The sequence below is a fragment of the Lampetra planeri genome, chromosome 19 (genome assembly GCF_965212315.1).
Source record: "Lampetra planeri chromosome 19, kcLamPlan1.2.h2, whole genome shotgun sequence".
Taxonomy (NCBI): domain Eukaryota; kingdom Metazoa; phylum Chordata; class Hyperoartia; order Petromyzontiformes; family Petromyzontidae; genus Lampetra; species Lampetra planeri.
Genome location: NC_136125.1, coordinates 453,464 through 470,397, shown reverse-complemented (window position 1 = coordinate 470,397; position 16,934 = coordinate 453,464). Strand labels below are relative to the sequence as shown.

General features: G+C 47.5%; 1 protein-coding gene and 1 long non-coding RNA gene across 10 annotated transcripts in view; one reads left to right on the top strand and one right to left on the bottom strand.

Annotated features, from left to right (window-relative positions):
* The window catches only part of HERC2 (HECT and RLD domain containing E3 ubiquitin protein ligase 2), a 156,855-nt gene extending 148,322 nt beyond the window's left edge, over positions 1 to 8,533 (bottom strand). For 7 of the 9 annotated variants that reach the window (XM_078602720.1, XM_078602725.1, XM_078602722.1 and 4 more), the window contains exons 1-2: positions 8,159 to 8,533; positions 3,989 to 4,150 (exon numbers count right to left, since the gene is read on the bottom strand). In XM_078602720.1, the coding sequence (XP_078458846.1) occupies positions 3,989 to 4,060 (72 nt within the window). In that variant the 5' untranslated portion in view covers positions 4,061 to 4,150; positions 8,159 to 8,533. The remainder of the gene's footprint in view (positions 1 to 3,988; positions 4,151 to 8,158) is intronic. The other 2 variants (XM_078602726.1, XM_078602728.1) reach the window with 1 other exon arrangement.
* A 4,063-nt stretch (positions 8,534 to 12,596) lies between these two features.
* LOC144723941 (uncharacterized) lies at positions 12,597 to 15,912 on the top strand. Its single transcript, XR_013586418.1, has 3 exons — positions 12,597 to 12,825; positions 13,759 to 13,844; positions 15,006 to 15,912. It is a non-coding gene; the product is annotated as an uncharacterized LOC144723941 (long non-coding RNA).
* The last annotated feature ends 1,022 nt before the right edge of the window (positions 15,913 to 16,934 follow it).

The window sequence follows — 16,934 nt, the reverse complement described above, 5'->3', positions numbered from 1 at the left end:
ACTTTAACTAATAATAGGGGTTTTCCCCTTTTTTCTGGCAAGAAAACTGAAACCTTGTTACAAGGAATCATGTGTGCATTAACGACAATACTTGTGGTTAAAATGCAAACAAAAAACACTGATAATATATGCATTGTCCTTGAAACTGATTGGTCCCACACATGAGACGACTTTCTTTTGAGCCTCGTTTCAATTGGTGCTTGACCACAAGTACTGTGGTTAATGCACACATGATTCCTTGTAAAAAGGTTACAGTTTTGTTGCCAGAAAAAAAGGGGAAAAACCCTATTATATTTTGGTACTGGCAAAGGAGGTCTAATGATGCACTTTAACTGTTGCAAAGCATTCCTTATCAACAACTGGTGCACACAGTGGTACCACTCATGCTGGTGCAACCCAAGCGAATGATGGTTTGGTTCGGGTTATTGATTACAGCTACAATGGACCATTGTCTGGTGGCAAACAACAATGTACACGACACAAATGTATGACCTGTGAAAACAATGTTACCAAAGGTTATAATGATTCAAATTACAGAACAAATTTTCAAAGCTGCATATCGACAGACTTTCATTGTAATATCCTCCATCATGTCAAAATGAGCAATGTTGCAGAATGGCAACATTCAATACTTTTCAATGACCTGTATTTAACCGAAGTGGAGCACGCCAGGATTATCTCTTTGCTAACGAGACCTTGCTATGAATAAAGAGAGCAAGCGCAAGTTGGACGGAACTTGATAACCAAAGGCACCACACCACTGTACCTAAAGATTAAAGTTTCTAATCGATGTGTACGATAAGCTAGACGCATGTCTCAGAGATAATACGCATGGCAATATTCGATTATTTTCACGGACAAAATTTAACCAAGGTAGAGCCTTGGTTCTGCACGTGCAACTGTTTGGAATTACACCGAGATACAGCAAGCGGAGAGCGTGGATAAGAGACGTACATCACGTTTACTTATGCAGAAAAGGGGGGGTTGGGAATGACAACGTCACTGGATGTAATCTCACAGCCGGTACCCGTAAAAGACAGGCCGCATCGCTAAACTGAGATGGTGTTGTGGGAGGGTGACATGCACCGTCAGCGGACAGCAAATCGCATCAACATCGTGCTGCACGGCAAACCCGCAGCTGACCGTGGCGGGTACTGGGCAGCGTGTGTGCGGCGAGCACGTGCCACTGCAACAGACGGCTCTCGCTTGTGTACGTCTGTGTATTTTGCAATAGGCTACACAGCTCGGCACATTGAGCAACTATGTGCAATACACTAGGGCTGCGCAGTTTGTGTACAGAATTAGACTGTGATATGAAGGACGGCAGCGCGTTCGCTGAGGTTGCCGAGGTTCGCGTCAAGCTGTGCATCGGATACGTTAAACAATAACTCAGTTGCACGTGCATCGGATACGTTAAACAATAACACTCAGTTGCACGTGCATCGGATACGTTAAACAATAACACTCAGTTGCACGTGCGTACATGCTGTAAAACCTGCACCCCTAAGCAGACTGCATTAGGATACTCGTGTGCGAGTTGCTTCATATAATATTAATAACAATAGTAAGTTTTATTTTCTGTATATAGCGTCATTCATGCAAATTGTATCTCACAATCCCGGAGGAAACGCAGTCAAGCCGGAAGGCAGTCAGACAGTGAGCCGCTGCCAACAATTCCCAAGCTCTGCAAGCCCTCTACATAGTCAGATGTTTTAAACCGAGTAACAAGCGTTTACACGCGATGTACTCCGATGCTGCATTCGGCTGCACATCTGGGTCATTCGCCCACTGCCTGCGCTGCCCAAATGCACGTGCGCCATACTCCCCCGAGCAATGTACACAGCATGTGCAGTGACCTGATCTGCACTCACGCACAGGCGGCGCACTGGAGTGTGTGTGTGTATGTGTGTGGGAGTCAGAGCCTTTCCCTGTACACCTTGGGGTGCGACAGGGATGTCCTCTGGCTCCCACATTATTTAACATCTATTTTGACCACGTAGTTCGTGAAGCCTTCAATAGCTGTACCGGGGGAATCTACAATTGGTACAGATATAATGGGAGGCTGATCGATGCCCGGGTGCGATCAAGGGATGGCTCCCTATTGGTCAACCACGTTATGTATGCCGATGATTTAGTAATAGCTGCTCATTCAGGAGGAGTTGGAGACGCTGCTGCTGAGACTGGAGCGTGCCACTAAGAGGTGGGGCCTTACCATCAGCCCCACCAAAACTAAGCACCTGCCTGGGTATTTTGTACCATTGGACACTCCACCCCCACAACTCCCAATCGGTGATGGGGCAGTAGTGGAAAGAGTGGAGAGTTTCCCATACCTGGGCAGTGTGCTTATGACCGGCTCCAATTTAACAGCAGAGGTCTCACTCCGAATCAGTCGAGCGGCAATATCTTTTCATCGGTTGCGAAACGATGTGTGGAAGCTACCTGGTCTGTCGCTCCGCACGAAGCTTCAAGTCTTCTCGGCCACAGTCATTCCCTCCCTTCTCTATGCTTGCGAAACATGGACCCCCCTAATGGAGCATCTTCGCCGGTTGGAAACATTTAGGATGGCCTGCCTACGATCCATCCTGGGTTTAACCAGGCTGGATTGTGTGAGGAGCTCACAAATCCTTGAAAGATCTGGGCAAAGTCCCATCGGTGAGCTCCTCCGGCAGGCAAGGCTGCGTTGGCTGGGTCATGTAGGCCGCATGCCCAGCCACCGCATGCCTAAACAGCTTTTGTTCGGCCGGATCGAGGGGGCTAAATGGGCATGGCATGGGCTAGAGAAAGATGGAGTGATGTGGTACAGGAGGACGTGGAGCTGAGTGGACTTGCCGATGACTGGTACCAGCGGTGTCAAGATCGGCCTCTGTGGAGGAGGCTCGTGAAGGACGCTACTGGGCAGTTGGAAGCAGTCGCCCTCCAGCAACAACGGAGGGCGGAGGAGCGATGCTCACAACAACGAGCGAAGCGCCGGGTGGATAAAGCACAGCAAGTTGGCACAGTAGGGGGCACAGGTGGTGCATCAGCCAGTCATCTCGGTCATCTCAGTCAGTCGACCCGTGGCACCTGGGTCTGCCCCGTGACCTCCTGCCAGCGGGCGTTCGCCACTTCACGTGGCCTCAAGGTGCACATGGCCTGGCACAAGAGTCGTGGTGATGTCACCACCACTTAGTGGCAAATGGCGGTTGTTTTTTTATGTGTGTACGTTGAACTTCTTTCACACCGTACGTAGCCACGTTCCAGGACGGGGAAGGACAACAACAAAAACACAAAAAGCAGTTCTAAAGGGATGCTGCACCTTTACACAACACGCGTGTTGCCGTCGAGCTGCACACTGCACTTGAAAATGCGGCTGCTCTGCGTCACGTCGCGCGTCAGGGGCAGGCACGTTGCACTGGGCATCATAAGCAGGCTTGCTGAATTAGCATACCGCGCGAACTTGCTGTGTTGGACACGCGTCCTCCTCCTTTTGCACACGGGTGCAATAATCAACCTCAATTGATTTGGATGTTTCTGTAACTTTATTTCAATATGAATGGTATTCATAAATAATGACTGAAAAATATTTAGCATTCAACATTATATTTGCCCGCCACTATTTGGTATGGAACGTGGTTGTTTTGCCTTGATTTTGATTTGGTTGTTTATCTCAACTTGGATTTGCAAAGAATGAATAAAACAATTTATTATTAAAAATCATTATTGCATATTTACTTGGTTTTTATATTTTATATTTGTGTCATTTTGGTGACCCAGATCCATCATGCAAATGAGACTTATCCTTGCCTCTTAAGAGTTCTCCTCTGGTTCAACAAAAAATAAACTTGACACCTGAACTGGGGTTTTTACGTCATATTCGGATAGACTGTACACCCGAGCACAACGAAATTTCGGGGGCAAACACGCTCAGGCACACCGTCCTGTTAGAGAGCGCTAATCTCTCGCCACAGTGGCAACCGCGACGTCGTGGTAACCAGGCACACGTTCTCACCTGTAGCTCTGTCTCCAGCCATTTGGTGTCGCAGCGAGCTTGGGGCTTCAGCACAAAATGTTTGCTGGGCATGTCTGCAGCCTCACGCTCACCTCACCTCCCTCTGTAGCCGGAGCTAAGCGTGGCCACGGCTTAACGGGACAAGACTGCTCCTCCACACATCTGCAATTCAAATGGAAAATATCACACGACGGACACTCATGAAACGAGGCAGGCTCATGCATTCCACCAGAATGTCATTTCACGCCGACACCATCATGAGACGCTTGCATTTGGCGGTGTTGTTGATGGGCAGGTAACATAGTGAGCACATGCAGCACTGAGCCAGTTCGTACGGAGTTATTAGAAGAGTCCTCAGCGGTACCCAAAAATACAGTGAGGGAAAAAAGTATTTGATCCCCTGCTGATTTTGTATGTTTGCCCACTGACAAAGAAATTATCAGTCTATAATTTTACTGGTAGGTTTATTTGAACAGTGAGAGACAGAATAACAGCAACAAAATCCAGAAGAACGCATGTCAAAAATGTTATACATTTATTTGCATTTTAATGAGGGAAAGAAGTATTTTACCCCCTCTCAATCAGAAAGATTTCTGGCTCCCAGGTGTATTTTATACAGGTAACGAGCTGAGATTAGGAGCACACTCTCAGCTTGTTACCTGTATAAAAGACACCTGTTCACAGAAGCAATCAATCAGATTCCAAACTCTCCACCATGGCCAAGACCAAAGAGATATCCAAGGATGTCAGGGACAAGATTGTAGACCTACACAAGGCTGGAATGGGCTACAAGACCATCGCCAAACAGCTTGGTGAGAAGGTGACAACAGTTGGTGCGATTATTCGCAAATGGAAGAAACACAAAAGAACTGTCAATCTCCCTCGGCCTGGGGCTCCATGCAAGATCTCACCTCATGGAGTTGCAATGATAATGAGAACGGTGAGGAATCAGCCCATAACTACACGGGAGGATCTTGTCAATGATCTCAAGGCAGCTGGGAACCTAGTCACCAAGAAAACAGTTGGTAACACACTATGCCGTGAAGGACTGAAATCCTGCAGTGCCCGCAAGGTCCCCCTGCTCAAGAAAGCACATATACATGCCCGTCTGAAGTTTGCCAATGAACATCTGAATGATTCAGAGGACAACTGGGTGAAGGTGTTGTGGTCAGATGAGACCAAAATGGAGCTCTTTGGCATCAACTCAACTCGCCGTGTTTGGAGGAGGAGGAATGCTGCCTATGACCCCAAAAACACCATCCCCATCGTCAAACATGGAGGTGGAAACATTATGCTTTGGGGGTGTTTTTCTGCTAAGGGGACAGGACAACTCCACCGCATCAAAGGGACGATGGACGGGGCCATGTACTGTCAAATCTTGGGTGAGAACCCCTCCTTCCCTCAGCCAGGGCATTGAAAATGGGTCGTGGATGGGTATTCCAGCATGACAATGACCCAAAACACACGGCCAAAGCAACAAAGGAGTGGCTCAAGAAGAAGCACATTAAGGTCCTGGAGTGGCCTAGCCAGTCTCCAGACCTTAATCACATAGAAAATCTGTGGAGGGAGCTGAAGGGTCGAGTTGCCAAACGTCAGCCTCGAAACCTTAATGACTTGGAGAAGATCTGCAAAGAGGAGTGGGACAAAATCCCTCCTGAGATGTGTGCAAACCTGGTGGCCAACTACAAGAAACGTCTGACCTCTGTAATTGCCAACAAGGGTTTTGCCACCAAGTACCTAAGTCATGTTTTGCAGAGGGGTCAAATACTTATTTCCCTCATTAAAATGCAAATCAATTTATAACATTTTTGACATGCGTTTTTCTGGATTTTGTTGTTGTTATTCTGTTTCTCACTGTTCAAATAAACCTACCATTAAAATTATAGACTGATAATTTCTTTGTCAGTGGGCAAACGTACAAAATCAGCAGGGGATCAAATACTTTTTCCCCTCACTGTATCCGAAGGGTTTTTCTGAATTCACTCTCTGCTATGCAGTGGGCGTTGAAGACCCTATGATGTAATTTTCAGGTGCAGGTACTTTGTGGTTATTCCATAGCCAAATAGCCAAATATAAGATTAATCACACCTACCAAATGTCACCTGTACAACATCAACTCACGATTTTGCATGACAGTGTGGAAAAGTTATAATGATCTCACGGAGAAATTTTCCCCCAGGCGAATGTAGAATTCTTCACCGCTGGCTCAGGTCACCAACCTGCAAATTCCCCCAGCCCAGAAATCTCGTTCTTTCGTTTACCGAGAGCAGTGCCGTCACTGCACCTCCCCCACATGCATTGCCTTGACTGCTCCCGTCTGAATTCTCTGGGCCCAACAATAAGCCAATTACAACCAGAAATGATCCGCCAATCACGCAGCCAATCACAACGTGGCCGGTCACACAGCCACTCACAAAGCCAGTTATAATCATCCAGCTAATGACACAAGCAAGTTATGTGGTCAGTCACATAGCCAGGCACGCAAACCAGTGGTGTGATGACAAATGGCTAGCCACAATGCACAACAGTCACAATTGGGTGTTGCTTGTACCAAAGTGGAAACCCTTTCCAGTCAATGACTCCCAACGGTTAGCAACAAGAACACATTTTGCCAGAGTAAAGGGCCCACAATCATCCTTGAATACACCACACGGAGGCCCGCTCGCGGAATCAGCAGGATGTTGTCCTGCAGCACACAGTACGGCGTCTCACTCGCACGTTGTCACACGTGGTCAACGCCGAGCCGAGGCTGGATTTGAACCGGTGACCTCCGTGCAGATGTAGTGACATGGCGAGATGTCACTGTACAGTGCTGGCCCTAGACAGGCACGGCGTGCGATGTAACGACATCGCGGACACCACTATGATGTGGGTGTAGTACCGGCCCTAGAGGGGCTCGGAGAGCGCTGGATGGCACACTTTGCGTGCAGTGCCAGCCCTACAGGATAGGGTGTGGAAGTGCCGGCCGTAGGAATGAGGTTCTTAGAGGCCATGGCACTCTGGTTGACCCAAGAGGACACGTGACCGGTTAAGTCTACAAAGGGGCCCCAAGTGGGGGCTAGGGGCGGTCACGTGGTCAGGGTCAAGATCCTGCTGGAGGATTCTGGAAGATGGTCGTGGCCAAGGACGGAGCCAGCGATGCCGCAGGGAATAGAAGCCGGGCCCCCCAGAGGGACCGGCGTTGTTGTTCATCCTGAAGAAACATTCATCTTCGTTCTACCGAGTCTCCAACACGTGGACCTGCACCCTAGGTGTGGTCCAGTCCGTAGTAGTTAGTTAGGTTGTAATTAGTGTAGTTAGCCTGGTGGTCACCACCCGGTTAACTACACCAGTTACGTTGTGACGAGTGTAGTTAGCCTGGTGGTCACCACCATAGCTTGTTGTTCTGTTAAGGGCCAGTTACCCCGTGTGTTGGTGTTAAACGTGTTGCCTCCAAGAGTCCGTCTGCGACTCAGTTGAAGTCACTACACAGCAGCAGTGACAACCGGTGCAGCCTGCACAGCTGTGGCTTAGCAAAAGCCTGCGATCGGTTGCATAAAATACCTTAAGGGGTATAGGGCATTGTCATTTAGCTCCTGAACGTATTGCCACACGCAAGCATAGAATAGGGAGAGTGGATAACTGTGTATGCAACAGGCCACGAGACTACACCGCACTCAGCTGTATTCTGTGCGACATGCAGGCTGTACCACGTGAGAGTACCCGTGCCGTGATGGTACCCGTGATGGTACCCGTGCCGTGATGGTACCCGTGCCGTGAGAGTACCCGTGCCGTGACGGTACCCGTGATGGTACCCGTGCCGTGACGGTACCCGTGCTGTAGGAGTACCCGTGCTGTGATGGTACCCGTGCCGTGAGAGTACCCGTGCTGTAGGAGTACCCGTGCCGTGATGGTACCCGTGCCGTGATGGTACCCGTGCTGTAGGAGTACCCGTGCTGTGATGGTACCCGTGCCGTGAGAGTACTCGTGCCGTGATGGTACCCGTGCCGTGATGGTACCCGTGCCGTGATGGTACCCGTGCCGTGATGGTACCCGTGCCGTGAGGGTACCCGTGCTGTAGGAGTACCCGTGCCGTGAGGGTACCCGTGCTGTAGGAGTACCCGTGCTATGTGAGTATTCGTGCTACGAGTACCCGGGCTGCGAGGCCACACGCCTCTCCGCTCTACTCACCGCTGCGTCTCTGCTTCACTCTGTCCTCGTCTCGTCTCCCTCCTCTCGTCGATGCTCTTCCTCGTCTCTCCCCTCTCCCCGACTTCTCTCCTCGTCTCTCTACGTCTCCCCTCGTCTCTCCTCGTCCCTGTCCGACCACGACGACGACGATGGACGAGGCCTCCTCCGCTCCGAGCGAGAAGCAGCAGCAGCAGCGGCGCGCCGAGCTGCGTCACCGAGGCGCGCGGGAGGCAGAGCGCCGCGTCACCCACAGGGGGCAGCACCCAGCCGCATACTCTTTTATACTCAGACTGGAGGAGGAATCCGATGAGCTGTCAAGCTCGTCTTCACAAGCTCCAGCTGGGGCACATCAGAACGTTGCGACGACAATCAAAACAAAAACAACGAGAGGAGTTGCAAACTGTCATCATCATCATCACGATCCATGGGTAGATAGCCCGTAAAGTGTCCGCTCCACATTTCGTCATTTGTTTCCACTTTCCTCTCTGTCTTGTGCCCGATATGCTCAAGTTGCGGCCACGTATTTCTGGCACCAATCTCTTCTTACGTCGTCGTCAAACCATTCTCTGTTGGGTATTCCTCTCTTTTCAGTTCCTTCCATGTTTTACTAACACACTTTTAATGGTCCTGTTGTATCCATCCTACATAGGTGTTCAAATAGTGCCAGTTTCCTTCTCATAACTGCCTGCAATCAGGTCTTCGTCCTTGTGAAACCTTTTTCCTACTTCTACGTTGGTCAACTCTTTGGGTCCAGCTTAGATGCAGTATCCTTCTGTAGCAATACAAACCATAGGAAAGGTAAACAAATCACTTTAAAAAAAGAAAGAAATTAAACTAAAATATGTTTTGTTCTTGCCAGGTAAAGCCCACTGAGCCATTAGCTTCTTTTTTAGAAGCGACCTGGCCACAAACGATAGCTCAACGAAGTGGCTTATCACGTGGAAATGTATAGCAGCAAAATAATGTAAATAATATAGAGGCATGTTAAACAAATGGAGGGGAGAAGCAGAGGACGCGGGGGAAATCCATGTGACCACGGGGAGAACATCCCTATATAGACTTCAGGGTCGGGATCGGGATCGAACCACAGACTTCCTGCATACCATGCGAGGTAGACAACATCTCGCCACTGTGGCACCCCTGAAATAACTAAAATATGTAGAAGGTAAAATTGCATTCGTACATCAATTCCCAAGCTCGGGAAATGCAGTAAAACAACAGCAAAAATAATCCCAGACTACACCAAGACACAGTCCCTCAATAAAATAGTACATTAAAATCGTTACATTGTTGATAATCAAATTTACAAATCACATTGACAAATGTGGCTGTATCCGGCAATAATCTTCTGCTTCGTAATATTTTTTGAAGAAAGATTTATGATGTTAATTGAGGAAGCAAGGTTGTTCCGAAACGTTGGTGCTGCAACGGCAAAGGCTTTGTCACCGATTCCAATTCAGGAGGGCAGCACCGATCACGTGGACCAGGAGGACAGCACCGATCACGTGGACCAGGAGGGCAGCACCGATCACGTGCTCACCACACCTGATACTGACCACTCACCGGACACACTACTCACCAGATGCTCACCTGACGCCACTCATCTGCCGCAACACGAACACATACGACCCTCGCAATCACACTCACCACTCGCACTTGTCAATCACCACTAATACTTACCAGATACCCAGTCACTCACCGAACACTCACCACTCATCAACCAGACACTCATCAATCACTCACCCGACACCAGTCAAACGAACCACTTACTTCACACGAGACACTCAAGAGTAGCAGTCGCCACTCACCACCACAAAGATCCCCCGTATAACTTTCACAGACTGTTGGGCCAAGTGCTGTTAGCGAGCACCTATAAAGGTTGGCACGGTACGCGAGGGGGTGGGTGGCCAGTACTGCGCCCGGCCACCTTTGTCTCACCTGTGGCGATGTTGACACACCGCCCCAGGTACTCATTTGAGGCTGAGTCAACCTCGCCGACTCACCACCTGAGTCGGCGACTCTCCACCGCCCGGGCGCAACATTGCGCAGCGAATCCACCTCCTACGCATTTCACAAGTAGTACTAATCCCATATTTGCATTTCCCATAAATATGCTAAATTCCTCTGGATATGCAAATTATTTTGTCAAGGCGCTCTTCCCCCCTCCATCCCAGCTTAAATATACGCTCCAAGCCTGGGGTGTTTCATTCAGACTCTGTCTTCCCGACAGACCTGTTCTTCACCTGAGGACGGCTGCTTGCGTTGTGGCCGAAACGTCGTGAGAATGATTTTATTATGTTTTATTTTGATTATTTTATTATTTCCCTTCTACGTGACTTTACCGAAAGAACCAAGAAGATGAATCCCTGCAGTTACGAAAGCTTTAAATCGAAATGTAGTAGAAACTTAAAGTCAAAACTACACTCTTTATTTCACGAGCTAAGGCCCTCTGAACTATATAGCTCTTTTCAGAAGCGACCTGTCCACAGATGATATCTCAACGAAGTGGCTTATCATCATGTGGAAATTTTTCTCAACCAAATACTCTAAAATTGTGTTTATAAATGTGGAGAGGAAAACCGGAGGACCCGGAGAAAAAGCCACGCAACCACGGTGAGAGAGAGACACGCAAACTCTCCAAATATACAGCAGCAGGCATCAGGGTCGTGATCGAACCCACGACCTCCTGCACACCAGGCGAGGAAAAGTCAACATCTCGCTGACCACGGCACCCAACATCCTCAGACACCACCAAATCACGATCTCTGCATGCTCGGTGCCAATATAAAATAACTACGATACAATTTAAATCCATATGGTAACCTAGAACGATATTAAATACCTTTCTAAACTCATTCATCGTCAGCAATGTGGTCTCCAAGAGTAACCAGCAAGCATGAACCATCTACGTAACGCATGCAGAACGTCCGTTGATTTTATCGTATTCGCTTGCAGTTCCTAGCTAGTTAGGATACATCACTAAATAGACAATTGGTTAAAATATTCACGTTCATTATTCATAAAAAAAAATCTCAGAACCATGTTGGGCCAGGCAAGGGGTTACTCGGTTTAAACAAACGTCAACAAAGACAGAACGACTGGATTAGAGCATCATTTATTGTAGACAGTTGGAGAAATAAGCGCACGGACATTAATGTTTGCGGCAATTTAAACGTTTCATTTACCGGCGGCGCAGTCGTTAAAGCAGCCAATGGCAGTCGAACACAAGTCGCGTGTCGCGTGCAGTAGCACACAGCGCCGTGTTGTGTCCCACTCATCTATTGACTCCACACTGGGTCTCGACCGCTGAGAGGGATTATTCACTCACTGCCGTGTGAGCCCCACTTTGTGGTGAATTTAGCAGTCGCCGTCCTATGGTAGAAGCCCCTTTGCCATCGGGACGTGGACTCTCCGTCACCGTGTGCCCAGGGCTGTAAACGGTAGAAGAGATCACCCACTCAACGCATCCCGTTCGTGACTTGTTGTTGACCGACATCGCCATTGCGTGGCGCTGTGTTCACACGGCTGGTGCCTTGCAGCCAGCGCACGGCAACTCTCTGTCCTCCAAGGTCTGCGTGGACTTCCTCCGGGTTCTCCGGGTTCCTCCCGCAGCGCAGCCAAACGCATGCAATGCCATTCGCGCTTGGGCCTCAACATTCCAATGTGGCAAGAGCCTCCTGATAAGTAGTCTTCAGACTCGGTACGGTTCTCCCGGGCGCCGCGGTGGCCAGGAGATGTTGACTCCCTCGCCAGGTGCACAGGAGGTCGTTGGGTTCAATGCCGACCTGGCGTCTGCTGCTGCTGCGGTGTATTTGGAGTCTGCTCGTTATCTCTTTCCCCGTGGTCGCGTGGATTTTTCTCCGGACCTCCGGTTTTTTCCCGCCACATTTAGAATTGGCGTGCGTTTTAAAGTATTTGGTATTTGGCTGCTATAAGGGGCCGTCCATAAATGACGTGACGCGATTTTGGACGATTTTTGACACCCCCCCCCCCCCTCGTCACACGGTGTCACAAAAAGTGAGACCCCCCCCTCTCAAATATGACGTCACAAAGCTCTGCCCCCCCCCCCAAATCATATTTCCATTTTGAAAATAAAACACGTTTTCAAATCGCTTTAAACTATTGTCATTGTAGTGCCTATTTAATGTGGCGCTGCACTCTGATGTTGTAGGAGAAAACATTTATTAAATCGTCTATTTAATTAAGTAGAACGTGTTGTCTATATTTATTTAAAGTTGCGCATTTTGATGTGACGTCACATTTCTCACCCCCCCCCCCTCGTAACACATCGTCACAAATGTCTAATCCCCCCCCCCCCCCCAGGTGCGTGACGTCATTTATGGACGGCCCCTAAATGTCCACACGATAAGCCACTTCGTTGAGCTATCATTTGTGATAGCCTGGTCGCTTTTGAAAAAAGAGCTCGATAGCTCAGTGGGCCTCACCTGATTAATATATATATAGTTTAGTTTAGATTGAAAAATTATGAGTATGACACCTGCCATGGTGTTGCAACCTGCCCTGCCGAAGGAGGAGGACACGGAACCGCACGTCACCAGCACTACGGCCAGCAGCCGTCAGTGTTACTTCCGTCGCCGGCATGAGCGGCAGCTTCATCAGCAGCAGCTTCAGCAGCAGCTGAGTTGAGCCATCTCGCCACTCCGCGGGTAGGTTAATGCGCAACAACGCCACTGAATAGCTTGCTCAAAGCAGACTGCCATCTCCATCCACTGTGTTTAACCACCACACTGCAGGTGACAACAACACACTCACTCAACCACTCATCCACTCAACCACTCACCCACTCAACCACCACACTGGAGGTTACAACAACACACTCACTCATCCACTCAACCACTCATCCACTCAACCCCTCACCCACTCAACCACCACACTTGTGTGGCAAGTGTCACAATTGAGTCGCTTGTGGTGGAGTTGCGTCGCTTGTCGTGGAGTTGAGTCGCTTGTGGTGGAGTTGAGTCAATTGTCGTGGAGTTGAGTCGCTTATGGTGGAGTTGAGTCGCTTGTCGTGGAGTTGAGTCGCTTGTGGTGGAGTTGAGTCGCTTGTGGTGGAGTTGAATCGCTTGTCGTGGAGTTGAGTCGCTTGTCGTGGAGTTGAGTCGCTTGTGGTGGAGTTGAGTCGGTTGTGGTGGAGTTGAGTCGCTTGTGGTGGAGTTGAGTCGCTTGTGGTGGAGTTGAGTCGCTTGTCGTGGAGTTGAGTCGCTTGTCGTGGAGTTGAGTCGCTTGTGGTGGAGTTGAGTCGCTTGTGGTGGACACCAGTTGGAGCTAACGCCACTCACCTGGCGCAGGGAGACAATCGTAGTCAGAAGCTTCTAAATTCCCAAAACGCACGTTTCATATTTTGTGTGAATTATCTTACGACATTGTGCTTTACAAGTGGAATTTACTGCTACGTTTGTTCCGTGTTAAACTGAAAGAGGGAAGTCGTTGCTTAGCGTTCGTCATTGCTGTACACACAGCCGGCGACTTTCGTGACAGCGGTAACAGCAGGAGAAGGTGCAACAGACGCGAAAGAGGTTAATTCGTGTTGCAGCTCGAGATTATTCTAAACAATCATTTGACTCGAATAACTTGAGCAGGTTTAACCGCCACGACGGGTCACGGAGAGACACAGAGACGCAGACGCACACAGAGAAGAGGAACGGAGATCAACGGGACTTTCCAGGTGAAATATTTTATTTAATACTTTGTATCTTCTCAAACGCGGTTGTCTTTGCTCTGATTTCTATTTGGTTGTTTTTGTTCTGATTTCTATTGGGGTTATTGTTGTGGTTCATTGCTTTTTTTTGTCTTTTTAGTTCTCTCATGGTTAAACGATATATTGACATTATTAAATAAAGAGCCACACAGAGACAGCGAATAACTGAGATCAGAGGAACCCCGAAGAGCAAAGATATGTAAGTGATAAGAGAGAAAGGCAGACATGGCATTGTACTACATTGGATTGTAATACATTGTATTGTGTTGTAACACTTTGAATTGTAACACTTTGTATTTTCCATAATAGAGGTTTTCGGTTAGATGGCGTAAATATAAATGTGTCGTTAAACACGCCACCACCCTACACAACCAATTAGTAAGGTTTGCCACCAGTGTATTGGAGTGAACCCACAACATTTATAGTTCGAGTACGACGTCTCCCCGGTAATTACAACCAGCCTCATCAGGTGACTTTGTATTTTAACACAATGCATTGTAACACATTGTATTGTAGCGCATTGTATAGCAACAAATTGTATTGTAACACATTGCATTTTAACACATTGCATTGTGACGCTTTGTATGGGCGCCGTGATGGCGATTTTTCACTACTTCGCCTGGTATACAGAAAGTCGTGGGTTCAATCCCGACCCTGATGCCTGTATATTAGGAGTTTGCATGTTCTCCCCGTGGTCGTGTGGACATTTCTCCAGGTCAACTGGTTTTTCACTCCATATTTAGAATCAACACGCGTTTAGAGTATTTGGCTGCTATACATTTCTACATAATAAGCCACTTTATTGAGCTATCATTTGTGGCCAGCTCGCTTCTGAAAAAGAGCTGTATAGCTTAGTATGCCTTACCTAGTAAAATAAAAATAGATAAGTTTAGATTGTTACACTTTGTATTTTAACACATTGTATTGTAACACATTGGATTATAACACAGCATTATAATACATTGTATTATAACACATTGCATTATATCACTTTGTATTTTAACACATTGCATTGTAACACGTTGCATTGTAACACGTAACATTGTAACACGTAACATTGTAACACATTGAATTATAACACAAGGCTTTGTAACACATTGCAATACATTGCCCTTGTTTGTTTTTCAGGGTCGTCAGGAGACATGGCATTCTTGAGCCTCGCCCTGCTGCTGTTCATCCCCCACGTGACGTCCGGATGCCCGGGCGAATGCGCTTGCTACGGGTCCACCATCGACTGCTCTTTCAGGATGCTGGCATCTGTTCCGAGGGGCCTGCCTGCCGATGCGGAGTGGTTGAGGCTGGACTACAATCAGTTGACCTACCTTTCACACACCGACTTCCCCAACAGCGACAGCATCGCGCGTCTGTGCCTAAACGACAACAGCATACGGAATTTCAGCCGAGGCACCTTTGACCACTTCCCACAACTTCAGATGCTCTCACTTCACGGCAACCTCCTGCAGAGCATCCCATGGGGTGGATTCGATCGGCTCTCCAATTTAATCATGATTCGATTGTACAATAACCCGTGGGACTGCGAGCAAAGAGATGTTCTGTACTTGAGTCACTGGATCAAAACCCACAAAGAACTGTTTGATGAATACGACGATGTGAGTTGTTCTACAGGCCTTATGTATGTTAAAGATGTTAAGGATCTTGACTTTGAAGTAATGACCAATGACAGTAAGACATTTCCTACAATCCCGGCAATCAAAGCAAGTATTGCTTCTCCTGCAGATGATTTTAGGTGCCCTTTTTATGGTTGTCATTGTAGAAATGAAACCGTTGATTGTACTAATAAAAAGTACTGCTCAATACCTCCTGGTATACCACAAACCACAAGAATCCTCAACATGAAACACAATAATATAAAATTAATTAATGCCAAAGCCTTTTACACAATGCAAGAATTACAACTATTGGATCTTAGTCATAATGAGATATCATCACTCTCCAATGAGACATTCTACGGCCTCACAAACTTACGGAAACTTTTTATCAGCTTCAACAAACTGAAAAGCCTTGACAGAAGATTACTCCTTCCCTTGACTGGTTTAGAACAGCTGTATCTCAACAATAACCAGCTGAGATGTCTTCACCAGAGTGCATTTAATTCGTTGCAGAAGCTCAGGTTTTTAAACTTGTCAAGCAACAATTTGTCTGTAATTCACAAAGGTACATTTAATTCACTCAACAGTCTAGAGGGAATCGATCTCACAATTAACTTTTGGAACTGTAAATGCAAACATATTTTACACCTTGTTCACTGGATGAAAAATAATACTAAAAAGTCTATGTTAGAATCTGTGATGTGCGCAGGTGGTCATAAGCGTGTGGTTGCAGTCAGCCGTCCAGATGTAAGCCACCATCACTGCTTGCCTCAACGTGGCGTGGAGGATTGTAATTTAGGTCAACATTCACATAATTCATCATCGGGTCACGAAAATAACAGAAACAGTCAGGGGGTTAACAGTGGTGCACTCCATAAGTTTTCTTTCAAAATAATATTTATTCTCTTTAGTTCAACACAGTGGGCAAGAGCTTAACATTTACAATATCCCCCCTTCTCCCCATGTCACCTGTTACGCCCACCTTCCCCCTTCTTTCTCGCAGAGTGCAAGCATCTATCGCTTTTTGTTTTTAAGTGAGGTAAACGTAAACATTAATGCACTCTGTGGAGAAAGTTCTTATAGAAGACCTAAGGGGCGGATCGATATAATGTTTCCTCTCGTCGTATTCTGGAAGATTTTTGGCTGGAAAATGCAGTTACTGATGAGCAGAGCTAGTCTGAAAGGCGTGGGGTGGACCGATACAATGTGTCGAAGAGACTTCCAGTATAAACCTTCCTCTAGCAATGTTGTCTGTCTGATTAAACACCTTTTTTGTCTTCGTTTAGATTTAAGGTGGGGAGATAAAAAACAATTGAAAGGGAAATGTATTCTGGAAAAATGTTAGGACATGATTAACGTATGTGGAAGATTCTTTCAGAGTAATTAACCATCGTTGATGTGCATTCCTCCCATTCGTTTTATGTAAATGATCCTTGACGAGGTAGAG